This window comes from Panthera onca, chromosome F1 (assembly GCF_046562875.1).
Source record: "Panthera onca isolate mPanOnc1 chromosome F1, mPanOnc1 haplotype 2, whole genome shotgun sequence".
NCBI classification, from domain to species: domain Eukaryota; kingdom Metazoa; phylum Chordata; class Mammalia; order Carnivora; family Felidae; genus Panthera; species Panthera onca.
In genome coordinates, this window is record NC_138355.1 from 37,873,343 (window position 1) to 37,895,061 (window position 21,719).

At 41.0% G+C, this 21,719-nt stretch overlaps 2 protein-coding genes and 1 long non-coding RNA gene across 9 annotated transcripts in view; 1 reads left to right on the forward strand and 2 right to left on the reverse strand.

Annotated features, from left to right (window-relative positions):
* Positions 1 to 587, reverse strand: part of LOC132686279 (membrane cofactor protein-like) — a 31,280-nt gene extending 30,693 nt beyond the window's left edge. For all 3 annotated transcript variants that reach the window (XM_081791899.1, XM_081791898.1, XM_081791897.1), the window contains exon 1: positions 406 to 587. In XM_081791899.1, coding sequence (XP_081648025.1) covers positions 406 to 523 — 118 coding nt within the window. In that variant the 5' untranslated portion in view covers positions 524 to 587. The remainder of the gene's footprint in view (positions 1 to 405) is intronic.
* A 109-nt stretch (positions 588 to 696) lies between these two features.
* On the forward strand, positions 697 to 21,427 carry LOC132677740 (uncharacterized). 4 transcript variants are annotated; one of them, XR_014136434.1, is made up of 4 exons: positions 966 to 1,323; positions 2,121 to 2,228; positions 20,065 to 20,230; positions 20,401 to 21,427. It is a non-coding gene; the product is annotated as an uncharacterized LOC132677740 (long non-coding RNA). The 4 variants fall into 4 exon arrangements; XR_014136435.1 differs by lacking the exons at positions 20,065 to 20,230; positions 20,401 to 21,427 and adding an exon at positions 9,185 to 10,049 and having other exon boundaries at positions 697 to 1,323; XR_014136433.1 differs by lacking the exons at positions 20,065 to 20,230; positions 20,401 to 21,427 and adding an exon at positions 7,064 to 8,544 and having other exon boundaries at positions 706 to 1,323.
* Positions 6,113 to 21,719, reverse strand: part of LOC132686278 (complement receptor type 1-like) — a 68,273-nt gene continuing 52,666 nt past the window's right edge. For both annotated transcript variants that reach the window (XM_078441402.2, XM_078441403.2), the window contains 5 exons: positions 19,696 to 19,881; positions 16,150 to 16,173; positions 15,294 to 15,369; positions 10,314 to 10,415; positions 6,113 to 6,552 (listed from right to left, as the gene is read on the reverse strand). In XM_078441402.2, coding sequence (XP_078297528.1) covers positions 6,540 to 6,552; positions 10,314 to 10,415; positions 15,294 to 15,369; positions 16,150 to 16,173; positions 19,696 to 19,881 — 401 coding nt within the window. In that variant the 3' untranslated portion in view covers positions 6,113 to 6,539. The remainder of the gene's footprint in view (positions 6,553 to 10,313; positions 10,416 to 15,293; positions 15,370 to 16,149; positions 16,174 to 19,695; positions 19,882 to 21,719) is intronic.

Sequence of the window (21,719 nt, forward strand, 5' to 3'; positions counted from 1 at the left end):
CCGGGGGTGGATGCTCCAAGTCGAAGGGAATAACAAGTGCAGAAGCCCCACAGTGGCAGAGCATGGCCTGTTTAAAGAGAAAACTGTTCCTGCCTCCAGTTAAATGCTGTCAGGGACTCAAGCTCCTTTCCTCCAGAGCACTTCTGCGCTACAACATATTTATTAGTAGTATGCTTGGTGTCTGCCACTCCCAATAGATTTTAGCAACTATTTCTTGACGGCCACTGTGTGCACGGCACTGGGGGTCTCACAGTGACTCATGCAGTCTCTGCTTATCGATGTGACTGCAACCAGATCAATAGTGAGACAAGGATCCGAAAGTTAGGAAAGTAAAGGTCCGGGGCCTTGGGCCTTTGGACCCGCTCCCCCTTGCAGCCAGGGGACACACCCTCTCCAGGCTCTTACCAGAGTTTAGAGAGAGCAGGAGCACTGGGGCTACCAAAAGAATCCCGACCACGCGCCAAGAAAGGCGCCTCTCGGGGAGGCGGGGACGGCAAGGGCGCCGCGCGCAGGACGCCATCATCCTCCTGGATATCTGTGGGAACCCGAGAGTCCGCAGAGCAGGGACCGTCCCGAGTCCGGTACCAGACGCAACAATTCCCCCAGTACCCAGGTGTCATTCGCCCAGGCGCGGGGGCGTGGCCTGGGCGGTGCTTGGGCGGAAGTGCCTGGACTTCCAGTCAGTGTGGGCGGGGCCGGCAGGCGGCTGGAGGCGGGGCCTGCGAGCGGGGCCTGTTAGACTGGGGTCTCCCCACCCGGTGGGCAGCCGCCTGCGTCCACTACCGCGGGCGCCCTGCGGCGCCCCCGTCTGCTCACCTACGCGAGGCCCCCGGCGGCTTGCGGGACTCGGCCGGCTCCCCACCGCATCTGGAAGGGTCGAAAAGAAACGAGAGCTGGGGGGGTCATCCTCTCCGCTCCTTTCCGGAGCGGAAAAGCGCCTCGCCCTGAAAATACAAACCCAGAGCCCAGGCAGCGGGTCGTCGTGGGGCCAGCACCCCTCGGGGCTCCGGTCGTGTCCTGAGGCACTCGGGACTGTCCGGACCCCCTGGGCCCTTGTTTCAAGAGTTGGCAGTGATCGGGCATATTTAGGGACAATACTTGTGATTTTTGGGGCTCAGCACCTGCTCTTGGATCTTCTCAAGGCCTGCTAGATTTCAGAATCTCAAAGGTTTGGCCACTGCACTCCCAACCCCTAAGGAAAGGATAGGAGATGAATTATTAAAGGACACCGGGCCATTAGCATATCGGGCCTCACCTCTCTGGGGCCCTTGCCCTTGAGCAACTGAATGTTTTATTGAAGAGGAAAAAATATGCACGAAAAAGGTAAGGACAAGGGAGTATTAATTGCCAATCTCCTGGAGATAACTCAAAGCCTTTATTGTCGGGATGTGAGGAATTGATAAGAGAGAGCTTTTCTGGGGAAACAATCTCTCGGTGGAAAGTCAAGCGGAAAATGAAGAATGAGCCAGATCTATTTGTAGCGTTGTGATTAAACCTGTATGACTAGTAAGAGGAGAAGTAACATGACCTTTATTAAAAGAGCACACAAAAGGAGGTGACATTTTCTTCCTATTAGCTGGCAAAGAAGGATAAATGTCAACCAGCGTGAGTAAATGTATCGGGGGGCCAACACCCTCAAACTTTTGGCTTTCAACCAGCGTGAGTAAATGTATCGGGGGGCCAACACCCTCAAACTTTTGGCTTTCAAGTTAACTTGTCCATATATTAAGTTTTCAAATGGACATGACTTTTAAACCACTAGTTGTTCCATTTAGGGTTCATGCCAAAGAAATCGTCAGAGCTGTGATCAAAGATGTATAATTTAGGGGGGGAAAATAAATCCTAAGTGTCTAGCAAAAGTAGAAGGCAGTTTTGATAGGTGGCTTTACGGTATGAATGTCTAGGCAGCAAGCAGTGTAAAAAAAAAAATCCATGTTAAAAATATGATACCTATGTAAGTGGAAAAAGCAGATTCCAGATCAGTATGTGCCTTTTGGTATTCTTTTATTAAAACGAAAGTAGTATATTCATACATGTAAATAGAGATTAGTTGGACATATACCAAAATTAACTAATACTTGAGAGGATTATGGATATTTCATTTTCTTTGTGCTTTTCAGTTTTCTGTTACGGTCTTACATTACATTTGGAATCAGTAAAGAAAAAAAACCCAACTGCTATTGTTTTCACGAATGGTACTGATGAAACCTGCACCACAAAGAGTCAAGGTATGAGACGATGGGAAGGACATGTAAGCTCTCTGCATAAACTTCAGTTTCATATTCTGGAATTACAGAAATCTCTATTTTTAAAATTCTGTACCCAAAATGCACTGAAGACATTCTGGGTTGGACAAACCGTAGAATTTCCTCTTCCCAGACCAAAACATTATTTTCAATTCTGGGGGCAGCCTGTAGGCCACAAAATTGTGGATTGTTGTATAAAATCAATACCTTACCTACTATCTTGGAGTATAAAAACTAGACACTCCATGATGACACTTAATTGAAGGAGGTATATATAATTAAGGAGACACTGGAAACTCAAATGAGGGAGAATTATCATTTCTGGAAATTCTTAGAATTGTTAAGAGTGATAGGACAGAAATGTTTTTCAGCTCAATGTTGACATTATTTCTGCAAACAGACAATCTATTTCTTACTCTTTGCAACCATCTGTACACAACGATATATGTCAGTTGTATCTCAGTAAAGCTGAAAAAAACTTCCACATTTATTTCTAGGCTTGGAAGTCACATTTTCTCATGAAAAAATTTAAAAGATGTGGAACGGTATATGGCTAGTGTTTGGTTTCTTAGTGTCATACACTAGATTAGATTCAAGACTTGGGGTTTTGCTGGAACTTTCAATCAGTCAAGTTTCTATGCCTGGCGTTCATCAAACCACTCTTAATATAATTGAGTACTTTCACATTGATTATTTTTATTTGACGCGATGCATCACATAATTTATCTGAAAGGTCCCGAGCCCTGTTCCTTATTTTTCTGGACAAGCTCCATGAGACAGGGACAGAGTTCTCTTGCTGTAGCTTCAGTGCTGAGACAGTTCTGTGTCTGTAAGGTGTATAATAAAAACCTATATATACTGAATGAAATAAATGGGGGTTGCTGTCTCGTGCATCTAACATGCCTCTGCCAATTCTCCGCCACCATGGGTTTACCAAATGCCGGGGAAGCTCTGAGAGATTTTGTTGTAAGAATTTTAAGATACTGGGAGCAAAGTGGGGTTTGCCTCTAAAAGGAACGAGCTACAACTGTGTGCACACAAACCGTTCCTGGATCGGGCACTGCAAGCTGTGTTACGAAGCAGAGCCGCTGTCTGTCCCTTAGCCTTGAGATCGTTTTAGTGACTTGGTTCAAAGGGAGAGTGTCGACAGTGAACTCCTTGAAGCCCTGACGGGAATGGCACTCAAGAGTCCAGGCTTTGAGTGAAGCAGGGGAGTAAACACTCATGGTTTCTGCCGCTCCCCCTGGAGATTCTGTCACACTGCTGAAGTGCAGGAGAGGAGAGCACGGAGAACATGCCTGTGCGTAGACCAGGTCTGGAGCTACGTGCTACATCTCCTTTCAGACTGTGTGAAGGCCAGTGGGGAGGAGGTAGGTGTGTGAGGCTGTCATTAAACACAGGCCAACTTCTGGAAAATAAATGGTCATGTTGGATGATCCCTGGCCTCCTAAATTAGTCTGTTTGCATCGCGCTTATCAGAGGTCGGGCTAGCAGCAGGAATGGGCCTGTGAGTGCTCTCAGGAGAGGCTTTCCGCTGCCATGGTGAATTACACACGAGGCGTTTGTGAAAACCCGAAAGAGGATGGCTAAACAGGATGGTTCAACCATCTTGCTGATGTTGGCCCTGGGGGCTGTGCCACCGCCCTTTGTATCTGGTAAACACCTGCCATTCAGTTGACCTTCTTATTTAGCTCTTACCAGCGAGGGCATTCCTGTGGTAAGCCATTACCTGCCCCGGGATTCTAAAACAACCAAGTGCAGAAAGGAAGGCATTTCTTAGAAGGAACACATACTCATTTTGTTTCCTCTTGGCTTGTGAAGGTTTAAAATGTAAATATATTACAAACCATAGTCCACAAGTAGATTTAGAAAGGAACATCTTTTATCCCTTTCTTATTATAATGATGGAGACAGAACATTTTATTTAAACGTCATAGATTTAAACTAACGTACACCTCACACTTGCATGCACACAAAAGGCAAATGAGAAAAAAGAGAATATTAGCACTAGGAATAACTTTGGAGACCAGCTGGACCAGCCCCTGCTTTTCAGAAGGAAAATGTAAGGCCAGAGGTTAACACAATTGCTCAAGAATACAAATAAAGTTTGTATTTAAAAATTTTTAAACTTGAAATTCAGTATTTTACCCATAGTTAGTATATAGAGTATTTCCCTTATATAAATGTTGTACAGGTAAAAAAAGTCTCATGAATTTCTTGAAATTAAATGTCCCAGGCATCAGATAGTTGTTAATCACAATACTCACAGACCTACTTCATTCTGGGTGGAAAAAAAGGAATTTACATTTTTTTCATGTGATAGGGAATTTTGATTCGAAAACAGCCCAGTCCCCAACAACTATTTTCTAGCCCTCCTTTAAAATGTACTTCTTCAGGGGTGCCTGGGTGGCTTAGTCAGTTAAGCGGCCGACTCTAGCTCAGGTCATGATCTCTCGGTACGTGAGTTCAAGCTCCGGGTCGGGCTCTGTGGTGACAGCTTAGAGCCTGGAGCCTGTTTCAGGTTCTGTGTCTCCCTCTCTCTGACCATCCCCTGTTCATGCTCTGTCTCTCCCTGTCTCAAAAATAAATAAAACGTTAAAAATTTTTTTAAAAAAATGTACTCTTCAGAAGCTTAAGATGTAATAGATTTCCCTATGTTCCAGCTAAGCAAAGCCATTTAGGATCTTTTTATATATTCATAGGTCACTTCCCTTTCTTCTTTTGGTGACCTGGCTGTATATCTTTTGCCCTTTTGCAGGGAGGGGGAATGGAGAGGGATGGTTTTTGAATTTTTAACTCTCTAAATATGCCTGTTTCCCCTGTCCATGATATAAGCTGTAATTTTTTCTTCTGGTCTGTCAGTTGACTTTGCTTATTCTGTTTTTCCCTACCTTCCATGATTTTAAAGAAAACCTCAAGTTGATGTTCAGCTCACTCTTTATATTTATCAAGGTCAATTTGGCAGAATACACTCTAAAAGCAGCTTAAAACCCAGGATTACATGGTAGATAGCAGTAGTCATATGCGAATCTATTGTTAAATATCCAGGAAGATTCTGATATTTTCTAGATTATTAGCATGACCCATAATATCACACCAGATAATTTTTGATCCGTAAGTATGTGGACTAGTTAAGGACTCCAAGACCACTTATTTATATATTAATTTTTTAACTTCTTTAAAAAAAATTTTTTTTTTTACCGTTTATTCATTTTTGAGAGACAGAGAGAGACAGAGCATGAGCAGGGCAGGGGCAGAGAGAGGGGGAGACACAGAATCTGAAGCAGGCTCCAGGCTCTGAGCTGTCAGCACAGAGCCCAATGCGGGGCTCGAACTCCTGAACTGTGAGATCATGACCTGAGCCGAAGTCGGACACTCAACCGACTGAGCCACCTAGGAGCCCCAATTTTTTAACTTCTTAAAGTCATAGTTTCTTAGTTTATTTAGTGTATTCTGAATCCATACAAAAGTAAGCCACTTGCTTTTATAATAAAATTATTCTTTTATTTAAAATAGTTATGTTTTTGTAAAGAATAGAGTAAAAGTGCTTTTGAAAATCAACTTAGGAATATCCAAAACTCATTGTTTCAGATATTTCTCTTGAAAACCTCTTCTCCAGAATCATTTAATGTTTTTTTAATAAACAGAAAATATTCTTTTTTCTAAGGAAAGTAAAAACTGATATAGCTATATTTTACTCAGATCTAATAGGAGGAGATTTTGCTCTATAACAGAAAACCTAACTATTTAAGTAAGACTTATGTATAAAGAAACATACATGAAGGAAGGTTAGCAAAAAATCAAAGGTTAGCAGAAAAATCAAAATATTACCAGCGGTTATCACAGAGTAGTATAATTCTATGTGACTTGTTTTTCACATCGTCCCTCTGGATTTTCAAATTCTCGTTAATGAACCCATTCCATAGTATGGACATTTGAAAATAAGAAAGGAAAATACAAACTGGTAAACCAAGATCCTAGGCAACACCTTTGTCCTTTAAGTAAGTGAGGCTATTTATATAGCCCAAGGGCAGTCTTTTCCCCTAAATGGATGGTGTGTGCTTTGAGCACAAGGACAGAAGGTGAAGGGGTGACAGTAATCCAAACTAAGAGGAGGGAGCTTTTCCTAGATTCTGGAGGCACTTCGGCATCTTCAAGTGCACATGCTTGCATCTCTGTGAGGTCACTTCCAGTTGGGATTTTATGCGTTTCACATCTTATTCTGTTGAAATGAATCGCTTCCTTCCCGACCAACGTTTTAATTCGAGGTGTTCTCCAGCTTTATATACTTTGTCAAGGAAGGACACTGAAATAACAGGATATTTTTATTCAGATGACAGCATGGCTGAAATGAATTACCCAGAACTTACTGCTAATAATCATGATGACAGTATTACACCAATTATGAGTTCAGAAGAAGTGTTTATTGCCTTCTTTAGCGGTTGCTGTGCAGGGCACAAGAAGGTATTGCAAAAGCTGAGACACTTAATAGATAAGAGAGAGATTAATGAATAAGCTGACCTTTCCCCGTTGCTGCTTTTATCAAAGGAAAAATGTTTCTCAGCGTTGGGCAACTAAATAAAAAGAGCCTCATTCCAAAAACAGAGGTTCCTCATAACACACCAAATATTTCTGAGTCTCTTCTGAGCCATGTTGTGGCAGGGGAAAGCAAACAGGAGCTGGTAGTTTGGAGGAGGGCCAGCCTCAGAGAACAGGTCCTCGTCCCCCAACACCGTCAAGACTGAAAGAAATTATTGTATGGTCCGTGATGTCCAAATGCTTCCCTGCCCATGCTGAAGCCTCTCCTCTTCCTCAAGGCCGGGAAGACTGTCCTTCCGCCAGCGGACAGATCCCTGTTGAGGCCCATCGGCTCACCGGACACCCCGCTATTACTGCCACCTGATCCCCCATCATTGTTCCCTTTCTACCTCGTGACACGTCCCAACGCTTGGTACCTGCGTCATCTTTGAACATTCTCACGTCCTTCGGCATGCAGCTGTGTCTTTGGAGTCTGCCTCTTGCCCTGTATCACCCTCTGCCCTTGCACTTAGCTCGAGTGCACGGGTCCTAAGCTTGGTACAGACACTAACTCACTCCTTGTCTGCCATATGTGGCCACAGATGATCAACCTTGCTCATGTGGAGCACTGTGGCCAAAATCCCAATCTTGAAAAAGAGACTTGTGACAAATTTATTTCAGACTTCCTGTATTATTATTAAAACGGTGGTCAACAGTCAGTCCACACAATTTGAGATGCACCTTGATATAAAAAAATGTGTCCAAAAAGTTGAGGATAAATGAAATTTTGATAAATGTATTCTCAACTGTTTAGTGTACACTTCTCATTTTAGTAAGTCTGTACTTAGAATTTGGGGAAATTAACTTACTCATAAGTTAATTTAGCATGGGAAAGAAAACACATAAGTATGATATTGGTAGATTACAAGTGACAAATGTTTGAAGAATGAATGAGCAAGCGAATGAATGCATTGGTGTTACTGGGCAAAAACAATAAATGAAATATTGGATACTATGGCATATAAGCGTATATACAGTTTTTAATGATAAAAGGATGGTGGTTATTTGGTAGAAACCACACCAGGAATAATGTTATACAGTCAATATAATCTCAGTGTATAACCCTGTAAATGTGAAGAAGCTTAAGAGTACTAGCCACTGGATGAAGGCTATTATAGGTCATTTTTATATACTTTATATTTTCTGTATTTTCTACCTTTTCAATAAGCACATATTACTATTAAAAGACACTATTTTAAAAATGGTATAGGCACTAAGTTCTATGAGTGCCAAAGAAAGACATTACTTTGGACCACAGCACATTGGGAGGGCTTCTTGGGTGAGTGAATTCTGAGTGGAGTAATGCAGATAGGATTGGAAGGAAAATGGTAAAGCGTTTAGGTGGGTAACCGGCCAGGATTGAGGAGATATCAAATGATATTTTAAGTATAATTCTGTATTATTTTTGAATGGACTTTCGTAAAGACAACCATTGCCCTCACAGTGGGCAGTTACTTTGTGTGTTTACAGTGGGTGGCAATCTGGCTAGGGATGAATCAGTCTGGCCCAGCTTTTCCATCATAGTAAAGGACTATAGTACTTTACATTGTACTTTTATATGTACTATATGTACTATATGTAAAGTACTATAGTACTTTACAAAGTACTTTTATAGTACTTTACATAGTAAAGCAGTACATCACCCCAAGAGCCTCGGAGGCATAATGTAAAGTATTCCTGAAAGCATAGTATTATCTGTCTTATTTTATCTTAAAATAAAATTTTTATTTTATTATTTGCATTATTTGACTTCTGTTCCTATACCTATGTATTTGTGTTAAGATATAAATAATGCTCTTTTCATTTCAAACTACTGGGATCACAGTAGGAAAAAAAAACACTCTCTTAGGAAATCATGCCATTCCTGTCTCATGACTTCTATATCCTACTGATACACTAGTCAAGCTTCTCTAAGTATATGCTCTTTTGAGAAGAATCAGGCTGATGGTTATTATAGCTTCAAAAAGTTAATTACTAATACTGAGTTTTTAAAAAGCAATGCACATTTCATTTGCTTCCATAAACAGTCATGAAAAACAAACTGTTCAGCAAAAGCAAGGTGAGTACAAGCCAGAAAATAAACGTAGGGATTTGCAAATTTCTATTTAGGAGAAAGTTGACCATACCCGATATATTTGTTCAAACGATTTGAATTGCCTATGTCTTGATTATAAAATGCCTCTCTGACCCCTTGCCTTTTCCTGTGGCCACTTCTACTGTCCGATGTTGAATTTAAGATTTGGGACATGTGTGCAGATATAAAATGCCAAGTTTAGATAAGTGCACATTGATATATGGGAAAGAGGACAGAAAGGAAATTGACGAAAACACATGATACTTTTTGCTTCTGCTTTCTACAGGAGTGGCCAATCCCCTTTATGGCATTTTCGTGCTGGTGTTTCAGACACCCAAGAATCTGAATAAAAATTTTAGGATACTTAGGCACAGCCAGAGGAAGCAAGGACTGGGTGAATTGCTCTGTATGGTAAAGAAAAATGGAATTTTGAATTTACGACAAGACCAAGAGTCAAAATGAGGTACCCTGAGAACACATTAAAGATTTTAACAAAACTGACAAGTGTCTAATGTGAGAGTGGCCTAGGAAAAGACTGGAAAGCCAAGGCTTACAGGGAAACTAAACAGTGAGAAAACCCTGATCATATGATAGAGTTCAGGGTTTGGCATTTTTCTTCTGAAGGACCAGATAGTAAGTCTTGGTCTGTGTGGCTTCTACTCAATTCTGCTGTTAGAGCATGAAAGCAGCCATAAATAGGCTAATAGTGGGGGAGGCTGGGTTCCAATACCTATATTTACAAAACAGTCACTTTTTAGTCCATTGATTTCTAATATTCACTTCTACGTGTGTGCCACTTCGGCACACATAATTTGGTAATTTCCCTTTTCACCCCGGTCCTGTAGCAAACAGCTAAACAGTGAGCACCCAACAGCTATGGTAGTAGGCTGGTACTTTGACTAGGTGGCATGCAGGAATGAGGTGTGGTGACAAGCCCCTGTTGGGGAGGACAGGAAACAGGAAGGAGAGAGCAGTCCTAGGAGACCTGGTGAGGCAGAGAATTCAGTGGGAGTCAGAAAGCAGGGGGAGGTAAATGCAAAGTCTCCACAGGATCCCCAGGTGATCCTGCACATTTAAGGGAAGGGGGAGCCAGGGGGACACCCAAGTGCCAAATGCTTGCGTTCCACAAGAAAACAAAAGCTTGCTTCTTCTCAAAGGTTTATAGCACCAGCGCACAAAAATACAAGAATGCTTTGAGAAAACAGTGCCCGGAGCACAGCGCTGACAGCCATCACCCAACTCCCTGGAAACAAGAATCTAAGAAAACAACAACCAAGGCATTTCCAGTTCCTGAAGAACTTTCTATCTCCGGTGGTCCCAGGGATCCAGCCAGAGCAACATCTTAGGCACATCCTGTTCTCACTTTCGCTCTGAGTTACTGACAACATTATGAATTCAATATATACATTAGGTACCTGCTGTTCTCCTGATTTGTTTGCACAGTTTGAGGACTTACACCGCTGTCTTCTTGAGGATGTAAATGGATACTCTCCTTACGTTTTTCATCTGTAGTTTTGCTAATTGGCAGAGGGAGAAAAATAAGACAAATAATTTTATACATTTCAGTCTTGGAAGAAAGTAGTCAGTGGCTTTCATTTTGAAATTGAGGGCATAACTTGCCTCATGTTTCTGAAATCTTTGCACAATATGTAAGAGGAAAACAACCAAATCCCACCTCTCAAGACTAAATAGCTCAGAGTAGGAAATAAAACTAAAACCATCCTGTACGTTGCCAGGAGACTGAATTGCTGATACACAAGTGTCCATGCCTTCAAAGGACATTTGCTTCCAAAGTCATTTTGACTGGTAAATACTGTTTACCACCAGGTGGTGACATTTAGGCTTCACAAGGGCAACAGCTTTGCACAACAATCTTACACAAGGCTTCCTTCTTCTGCTACAGCGAAGATAGAAGTTCTGTTTTGTGTACAGTTAACACCCACAGTTTGGACAGCAGCAGCAGTTGTCCGGAGGCATATGAGGACTAGGGTAAATCCAAGCATTTAAACACTTTTGTTTATTTTTAATTTTTTGAAATGTTAGTGGGGGAGGGGCAGAGAGAGAGGGACACACAGAATCGGAAGCAGGCTCCAGGTTCTGAGCTGTCAGCACAGAGCCTGACTCCGGGCTTGAAGCCATGATCATGACCTGAGCCGAAGTTCGCTGCTCAACCAACCGAGCCAGCCAGGAACCCCTAAGCACTTTTAAATGTCAATAACAATCACATGTAAATAACAATAGCTCACACTTTCTGACATTCATCCTAACTGAGGCACCATGTTAAGTGAGGTAGGAGCTATTATTGTCCCCACATTACAGACAAGGAAAATAAAGTTTAGAGAAGATGAGTGCCTTGCTGAGGGTTTCATAGCTAGTACGTGGGTATGACACGGCTCCTAATGATTGCAAAGCCCATCATCTTACCTGGGATGCTACTCTGCCTCTTTGGCAGTTGTTTAAGCACTTCATTTTACATAAACGAAATGGTAAATGGTACAATACCAGTACTCTTAGAGGTCAAATATGTGTTGGTATTAGGGACTTAAGGATCGAAGCACAGAGTTAACTCACTCCACTGCCTCCCAGTACTTCCTCATTGCTCAGTTCGTCTTTACCCTTTGGTGGAAATTAGAATGAGGGTGTCCCTGAGACAAAGAGGAAGACTGAGTCAGAAGCCAAAGTGTTCCCAGAATGAGGAAGGACAAACTTGAGATCCACGCCTGAGGAAGAGTAGAGGGTTGTACTGACAGGTGTTATGGGCGTCCACGGAGCAATGACTAAGTGGTTAGCCGAGGAATGGCGTAAAAGCAGTCTTGGGTGAGTGGTACGTGGGGTGTGAGAAAATACAACCTTAATATACATTGAATGAATACCTATCCAGTTGATTGATGGTGGTTATGAGATAACAGAAAATATATATTGTTTTCTTCCCTCAGTCCTTGGCATGGATATCTGAAGCCCGTGTATAATTTTAAGAGCACTAGGATGATCTCTTGTTTTAATATTTATTTTTTGACCCCATCTCTGACACAGTTCTCCTAAAATCCTTGTGAAGTCCTAAGTGGTAAGAGCACTAGGAGAATCTTTTTTTCAAATGAGGTGACTCTGGCTGTGCTCCTGGATGGCTCCCGGATAGCTCATCGGTCACTAGAATGATGAAACTGTGATCAGAAGGTTGGAATTTCAGCCCCATCCCCTACCGTCCAGAGAGGGGAGAGAGTCTGGAAATGAAATTAATAATTGATCATGCCTACATCAACAAACTTCCATAAAATCTCAGAGGTATGGGGTTCAGAGAGCTTCCTAGCATGTGAATGTATCCATGTTTGGGGAATGTGATGCACCCCAGCTCCGTAGGGACAGAAGCTCCTGTGCTTGGGACCCTTCCAGACCACACCCTATGTCTTTCCTCAGCTGGCTGTTCATTGTATTCTTTCTCATATCCCTTAATAAACGGATAAATATAAGTAAATGCTTCCCTGAGTTCTATGAGCCACTTTAGCAAATACATCAAACTCAAGGAGGGATTCCCGGGAACTCAGATTTATAGCCCATCTGTCAGAAGCACAGATGACAACTTGTACTTGAGATTGACATGTGAAGTGGGGTGGGAATAGTCTTGCAGAACTGAGACCCGAAGCTGTGCGATCTGACATTATCTCCAGGTAGACAGTTTAAGAATTGAATTAAGTTAAATTGTAGGACACACAGCTGGTGTCACAGAATTGTTTGGTATGGGGGGAAAAAAAACCCCCACACATTTAGTGACCAGAAGTCAAAAGTGAAGTGTTCTGTGCGAGTAGTGAAGGGGACCCACAGGAGGAAAGACAGATTTTTGTAATATTGTGGTTAATGTGAACATAGGAAAACACAGGGAGCCTTTGCACAGAGGGGCTTTAATAGTTTTGTCACACTAAGCATTAAGCCAACAAAGGCCTTAAAGTGCTGTCTCACTATGGACAAGAAGGCTGTTTGTAGAGAAAAGGAAATAGATCAGCGGCAGAAACGAGGCAAGGATAAACGGGCTCTGAATGGACAAGTGTAACAGCATTACTCCTCAGTGATCAAGCGCATGACTTACCTTGTTAACATTTGTCGCAAGTATTTAGTAAATACACAGTGAAATGCCAACTGTGCAGATAACAGCATTTTTCACTAGTGAAATATCAGGCCAGTGAGGTTTTGTAATCACAAAATGAACAATTTCAATTTTTAAACATGCAGTCACTCAAAATGAGTAAGCAGACTTTTATTCACACCTTACAAACAACCTTTACATTTAGCCTGAGATTAAGCAGGAGAAAGTTGAACCCGTGGTTACTTTTCATTGCCCAGTTAAGCATCTGAAAACAAAATATTTCCAGTGAACACGCATTTATCAAACATGATCATCCCAATGAACTTGACAATGAATAGTGACCCAAACCAAACTGTAATTTACTCTGGTCTACATGATCTTCAGAGCCTAAAAGGACCTATTTAGTAACGATTTTAAAAAGTCACAGAACTTTAAGTCTGCATGAATGGACTTCCCTAAGTTTTCAGCAAACCTAATAAAGGCTAATGAAGGGCTTCATAAGGACGGAGGCCCTGACGGAAATATTATAATTATCCTATAGATAATTATAATTATCCTATAGATAACTGAGAATAAAAAGGAAGAGATTGCATACTATTCTCTAGGAGAACAATGTACTCTTAATGTACCAGAGTCCCTAAAAAAAAAAAAAAATCCAATAAAGCAGATGGGAAATATTGAAAGAAAAACAGAATTATTCCCGTTTTGTGCTGTATGCTGTACTGGATGATACAGAATCAGATTCAGAAATGAGCAGCTGAAATTTTTACCTGAGAGCCAAATGGGTTCAGGATTCTAAGATCATCAGGCTGAAGCCCTACCCCTGAACAACTTCCTGCTGGTACAATTTTAAGCAAGCCACTGAATGTCTCTGCAAACTCAGAGCCTTCTGCTTTGGGATAACACCGTTTTTGGGCTTCCCTACCTCACAGGGTTGCTTTGAGGAAGAAACAAGACAATAAATGGCAAAGTATTTTGTAAACAAATATATTAGCTGTTACAACTCTTCATGAATCTTAACTACTAATGCAAGGAAAAGTAAAAAAAAAAATCATTAAAATTATTTTTAAACTAGACTTGCTGTTGTTATCATTTTGCGACGTATACAAATACCAACTCGTTATGTTGCACACCTGAGACCAATATAATGTTATATGTCAATTATACCTCAGTTAAAAAGAAATCACTTAGGGGCGCCTGCGTGGCTCAGTGCGTTAAGCCTCCGACTTCAGCTCAGGGCGTGATCTTAAAGATTCGTGGGTTCGAGCCTCACGTCGGGCTCTGTGTTGACAGCTCAGAGCCTGGAGCCTGCTTTGGAGGCTCCGTCTCCAAAGAGACATGCTCTGTCTCTCAAAAATATGTATACAAAACAAAAACAAAAGAAATCACCTAAAAAATGATTTTGAGTAGCTACAGGCGGTCCCTGCTCATAAAATGTTCATCGTCTAGGGATGGGACTGAGGAGACAAGAGCTAATTTAATAGAGCATGGGAAGGCCCAATGCAGGGCAGAGAGAGGAAACACATGACCCTCTGCTTTTTAAAAAGTTTACATTGGATTGGCATCCTCTGTAAATTATCAACATTTCAGTTTCTGTAAAGCTTGTTTAAGAGACTCTTTGCTTAGAACATTTACCGCAGAAAACCGTTCACTTAAAGTTATAAACTTTCTCATAGATCTAGGATTTGCTCATCAATCTTATAACATTGATCTCATTGACTTTGACGCAGTGATTTTGTTAGAAATAAATAGTACAAAAGCTGTATGCGTTCTTTTCCCAGTCAAAATGTTTATTTAGATCTTAATCTTTGCAAAGGTTTTGCAAGGTTAAAAAGTAAATGGTGTTTATAAAAGTTTGGGTTTTTTTTGAATACTCCAAAGCAAGTCTCACTTCTTCCATACTGGCAGCCTGTGATGGCAACCAGTGGGTCACATTCTCTAACTTCTAGTGCCTTGATGAGGGCTGTGTATAGAGGTCTGAGTCTGGAATGTTTCGGCAAAACTGGGATACTAACTGTCTCACTCATCTTTGGAAAAATTCCTTCTGTTTTCCCTTTTGCAAAATTTGAGTCCTTAAAATCCTAAGCTTTTTAAAAACATATTATTATATATATTTCTTTTAGTGTGAATACTTACCTATCCACAGTGTGCCTCAGGGCCTTCTTGACGATTATTACATCTGTTTATATAGTAGTGGTGGGGTGTTGTTTTTTTTTTTATTTTTTTTTTTTTAGGTTTTCTTTTTTATTCCTCTTGACTTCCAAGAGGAGGCAAGGACACTTACAACCTTTTTCTAGGCGAGTTTGGTTGTACTTACCCTTGTTTGTGCTTTACAATTATCCAACCGGCCACGATGATGGGTAAAAGAAAGAAGATCGTGCCAAAGAAAATGCCTAGGCAGTAAAACAGAGTCATTGAGTGCATGGCAAATATAACCCATGGGTCTTAAACAATGAATATCTAGTCCCGCTAGAGGCTGCCAGTGAGTTTTTTATAAACTATAAATTCTGCCTTTAAGAAACCCCTCACACAGGCTTAGCTTGAAGATTTTCCCTCTGCTCCTGGTTTGATCTGGCACATTAGTCTTCCTGCCCCAGGGTCACAGACGAGGGGTGAGCAGAGCAGTGCGTAACCTTTGGTCCAAAGCAGGCTTTCATCAAGAAGCCGAGAACCACCCGGGAGCTCCTGGCTGTGGCACCCAGGGCCCCGCACTCGCACTCGTGTCTTATGTCAGGCACAGGCTACCGACTCCACTGATCCCTATAGGCAAAGTCTCAACAAACCACTCCTCTTGCACAGGCAGGTCACAGAAATGGCTAAGAAAATTGATCTTTGTGGCTTCTAATCTGCGCAAGCGGGCATAACTACCATCCTGAAGAATCTTCCCGGGTTGTAAACCAAAGGGGACGTTGTGTTCTCCAGCCCCGTTAAAATAGGAAGGATGACGATTATTCATTTGTAATGATTCAAAGACGGTGTAGAACCTTCGACAGAGGACACTCACTCACTCTGTGCCTGTGAAGATACCATGGCCTGAATGTAGACTCTTTTCCTTCTGACTGAAATTGTAACGTTACAGATTTTGATCTCTCCTTATACATCTCACCCATTGTAAGTGAGTACTTACTGTGGAACGTGCTAGAGCTCCTCAGCAAACCCTTCACAGAACTTACCAGCTATGAGAGCATCATGTGTGCCTAAAGGGAAGACAGAAGCCAGGACGACATCAGTCTGGTACACAGGGTGATCAAACAGGAGCTCTCAGCCAGTGAAAATTCATCTGATATTTTTCAGCACACAGTCTAACGTTTTTCTGATATAAAAAGCCATTGGTTTCCCTCACACGACCTCATTTTATCTTGTGCTCTCAGCAAAGTATGTTTTTATTTCTTTTTAACTTAACATTTTAGCATAAAAGTAACATAATTACAGCAGAGAGTTCTAAAACAGTACAAAAGAAAAATATCACACCTGGTCCCACTACCCTGAAATTTTTTGTTCTTGGTAAGATTGTCCAAAAATTGTGGGGTACATTTATCCAGCTCCTAAGCAGACTATGCTTGCCTAATGGTACCTTTTTTCCACATTCAGCTCTAAAAAGTTATTTCTGGAAGTTATGATTTCATAACTCTGGTTAAGTCTTCAGGGACTAGAGGGACTTTAATTCGATCTTACTTTTTAGGACTAATTCTCCTTCTATCTCTTTTTTACCTCGTTCTAAAAAGAATAATAGGAGAATGATAGAAGAGGGTACAAGTCCTTGCAGTCAATTTGGCTTGGTTAAAAATCAGTTTTATTACTAAATAGCCATATATTTGCCATGTTAGTTGATTTCTCTGTGTCTCATTTATCTTATCTGTATATTGGGGTTCACAGTACATCTACCTCATAACATCGTTCATTCAGTAAATATTTATGGAGCACATATTATGAGCTATTTAGTTCTGGGTACTGGGGACACAGAAGTGAAATAAAGAGCAAAAATCTCTGCCCTCATGGAGGTTTTATACATCTATATTCCTATATCTCTCTATCTCTCTATCTATAGTCATATATTTCCCCCAATTTAATATTAAAAACCAAAAAAATTAAAAAAAAAAAAAAAAAGGGGGCGCCTGGGTGGCTCAGTCGGTTAAGCGTCCGACTTTGGCTCAGGTCATGATCTCACGGTCCGTGGGTTCAAGCCCCGCGTCGGGCTCTGTGCTGACAGCTCAGAGCCTGGAGCTTGTTTCAGATTCTGTGTCTCCCTCTCTCTCTCTCTGACCCTCCCCCGTTCATGCTCTGTCTCTCTCTGTCTCAAAAAATAAATATATGTTAAAAAAAAATTAAAAAAAAAATATTAAAAACCACTTAATGGGACAAACTTTTTATTACTTTAGGCATAATCATTAATTAACTTGCTCAAGATTTCATAGAATTAAAAGAACAAATGTAAAGGACTCAGAGAAGTGCTTGTCGTAAAGGTATTAATAAATAGATATTAGTTCTTGTTTACTGTTCATAATGTATATGTATTTTTTCTTCATCACAAATGTAATAGTATCCAAATAATGTACAAACATGTGAAGGAAAAATAAGAGTCCCTGTAATATTCTCCTGTACTGTTAAGAATTTGGGGGGGGGGGGGCCTGGGTGGCTCAGTCAGTTAAGCATCTGACTTCGGCTCAGGTCATGATCTCACGGTTCGTGAGTTCGAGCCCCGCGTCAGGCTCTGTGCTGACAGCTCAGAGCCTGGAGCCTGCTTTGGATTCTGTGTCTCCCTCTCTCTCTGCCCCTGCCCTGCTCAAACTCTGTCTCTGTCTCTCAAGAAGTGAATAAACATTAAAAAAAAAAAGGCTCAATGTATTTGGTGGACTTTTCTTCCTAGGGCATCTATGAAATGAATTCTCAGGATGTAATAAGCCAAAAACTGGTTATAATCAGTATTCATCCAGGAAGCATCAAGTGATTTCTTTGTTTCTTTCTTCTTTGTTTCTTTCTTTTTTTTTTCTTTGCCAAATTTTCTCTAGACAACAAAATCACTTTGGTTGAGAAGCACTGTTGTTTTTTGGTTTCTGTTTTTGTTTTTTTTTTTTAATATCCTGAAATGTTTTGGTACGTTCTTTCCTGGGACATTTTCCCATGCATCTAAGTTTTTACGTGGTTCTAGACTCTCTATATGCATCTAATATTTGAACGATGGAATCAACTTTTGCAATCCTCACAACCATCACTATTGCTAATTTGCACGATAACATATTAGCTCTTCGTTATATTGAACATATTTCTCATCTGGCTAACGTCGCCCATTTACTTTTCAACGTACGTAAATTCTAAGTCAAATTTGTTGACCTTTCATGATTTCCTCCATCCTATCAACAGGCTCAAGCTGTTGGCCTTCTTCTAGCTGTTTCATAAACATTCTTTTTTTATGGTTTACCTTGGCTTTTCCGTATTTGCGTTGAAAACTTCTCTTTATTCAATCTGGTGTTTATTGTAAGATAAAAAGAAAGGGTCTAAATTTTCTTCCATGCTACCTCGAGTATCTGACCATCTTTTCCTTTCCCATGGGTTGATGTTCGTTATTAAATTTTACTTACAACTTTTCTTTTTAGTAATCGTTATTTTATTAATATCTGTTTTGTTCCACTTACAAAAAATAAGTTTATTTTTGTGCTAGCATAAAGTGATTTATGTAATGTGGTTTTATATTTTGTTTTGATATCTGGTAGGGCTGGTTCCTCAATTATGTGAATTTTCTCTCACAGCCACCTCTTCAGGATACTCTAAAGGCATCCAGTCAGTTCCATGGTGAGATTTTTGCCAAAGAAGTGAATATAATTTGACATGAAGGGAGGGTCAAGTTTACAATTTGGAAATATTACTGAGTCAGCTTAATTAACGTGTTTAAGGGATTAACTATAAAAAAATAGATCCTGAACAATCTTAGTATTCAATCATGTATTATAAAAAAGAGTTCTAAGCATTGTGGAGGGCAGCCTAGCACTAATTGAGACTGTTGAAATAAATGATTTTTTTTATTACCTGTTTCTTCTGCCCAACAAATATTGTAATAAATCCTCTTTAAAAAAAAAAGGTACAAGAATTATGGAGGGCAGCCTAGCACTACTTTAGATTAAGGATGATTATGCATTGTTGACTTTGCTCATCAGCAACTTGCTGTGTACGAGTTTGGGGTTTAGGATTTTCTATCTTACATCATTCTCTGTTTTCCAGCAGAGGGCTACTCGTCTACTGAGCTCAAGGATACATGATTTCTAAACTGCTCTAGTCAACTCTACCAGCTTAAAATCCTGTAGCCTACACCAGTGAGCGAGGCTGACCATCTGGTCTCTGCAACTTGGAAAGTGCTCCCTCACTCATGTTGAAATATTCTTGAAGGTCTACTTTACCACTGATGTGCTTCCTCTGACTCTTAAGGCCCACAGGCTATGAAATCATTTCCATGCCATGCAATCAGTGGTAGAGTAATATAGACAAAAAAGGGTCAGAGGGGGTCCTGAGGAGAGTTGAATGGGTTGAGCACCGTGAGAAGAGCAAGGCTCGCTTTACTTTCATTGCCAAGGGCTTTCTTGGAAGAATTAGGGGCTCTCCCACTGGACTCCTTCGTTCTTAGCAGGTGCCATGAACGTCACACCACATTCAATGACAGGATGAACGAGTGAATGAACAGTGACCATGACGAAGGAAGGACCTACATTTCTTGCAGGTGCACTTACTAGATGCACATATGGCCAGAGGAGGGTCCCACGTGTTATCTGTCTGGCACTGGCTCTGGGGACTACCTTTCAGAGTATACCCCTCTTCACACTCAAAAGTTACATTATCTCCATGGTGATAGACTTTTTTCATTTCCACGTCCTTCCGGATTCCATTCATATGCGCTGGGAGTCTACATTTTGCCTCTGAAAATAGAAAAATCAGAAGGAAATGGACATTTTATTAATTTTTAGTTCAAACTGCCATAATGCAAAAATCTATGACCCCCAAACTACCCTGCCTTCAGCAAAGATGAGTCATGTTTTCAATCAAGACCTATTGACACCTACCCAACACCGTACAATTTTAAATTCTCTTTCATTTCTTAGGTAAAGAAAGAGAATACGGAAGGTACTGCAGTCCGCTTTTAATTATTGACAACTCTGCAACTGTAAAGTGGTCGACAGGTTGGGAGTTATGATAACCATGTTCTAATCCTGGATCCGCTTGGGTCACACCGTAAGGAAAGAGGAATATCACATTAACTCTCTCTAGGTATACAACAAATACTGGTATTTTGCTTCTTGGTTAAATGCATGTTTCTGGCTCATTTCTATGCATAGAAGCTAGTAAATCATGATTCTCAATTTAAAACATAATTTTAAAATTTAATTTATTTTATCTCATTTATCTTATCCTTTGTTTTGCTTTCTTTCTCTGCCCAGCTATTGATACCTCCTTCAACCAGCAAAGCCCGCTTTCCAGTTGTAATTGTCTCAAAACTAGGCGAAATTATTATTTTCAAAGAACCAACAAGGCGAAGTGGCATTTCCCAAAATATGGTCTGTGGCCTTCCTACATCAGAATATGCTGATGGGTCTGTTAAAAATAGACCTCAAGATCCCACCTCAAAATGTCAGAATCAGAGTTCTTAGGAATGGAGCTTGAGACTGGAATCTTCTTAACTAGGTGCCTGGCTGATTTTGCTAATGCTAAATACGGAATGACCGCTATAAAGCACGTTTGACGAGGACAATTATTAAGACAAAACGAATTTCACTTGGAAGCAGCGGCCAAGAGGCTAGAATAGTACCCTTTTATATTCAGGAGAAGAAACTTCCCGGAGTCTTAATTTGAATAATCCGTCATTGAAGTATTCTCTGAATCTTCGTACTTCTCCATGTAACTAAAGCAAAGAGGGGTGAGCTTTCTTCCTGTTCCTGCAGAGGCGCAGGGACTCCACAGTTCGTGGAGAATAAATAGAGAAGAGCCACTTACCGTCTCTGTAGAGGATATTTTCTCTATCTCTAAAACCACAGGTCGGCTAGACAAGAAGGACTTCTAAGACTTTTAGGTTGGGGAGAGCCCCATGATCCTGTGACCACCCCAGCAGCCATAGGACTAACTGCTCCTTAACGTTGGAAACACAGGCCTGTCTGAAGTCCCTCCTACCTCATCCCTGCCCTTCGCCTAGTTTACTACAAAGGAGACAAAGAGCAAACTGCTAACTTAAAGTTGTGCCAAGTCAAAAGAACCACATTTAATAGGAGACAGAATACAGTGCAGTGTTCCAAAGCATGGGCTGGGCAGTCACCCAGTCTTGGCACCCCCGTCTGGGAGCTGCCTATCGTCGACTGGTTACTGGGGCTCTCTATTTCCTCTTCTGTAAAATAGCAAGAATAATCCCATCTCATCAGATTCTTTTGGAGACTAACACAAATGACTTTTATAAAGACCTCGGTACCATGCTTAGTCACTGAATAATATTTTTAATTCCATATTTTGTGGGGGTTTATTTATTTATTTATTTTTTAACGTTTATTTATTTTTGAGACAGGGAGAGACAGCATGAACGGGGGAGGGTCAGAGATAGAGGGAGACACAGAATCAGAAACAGGCTCCAGGCTCTGAGCTGTCAGCACAGAGCCTGATGCGGGGCTCGAACTCACGGACCACGAGATCATGACCTGAGCCGAAGTCGGATGCTTAACCGACTGAGCCACCCAGGCGCCCCAATTGTGGGCTTTTTTTTTAAAGAATATTG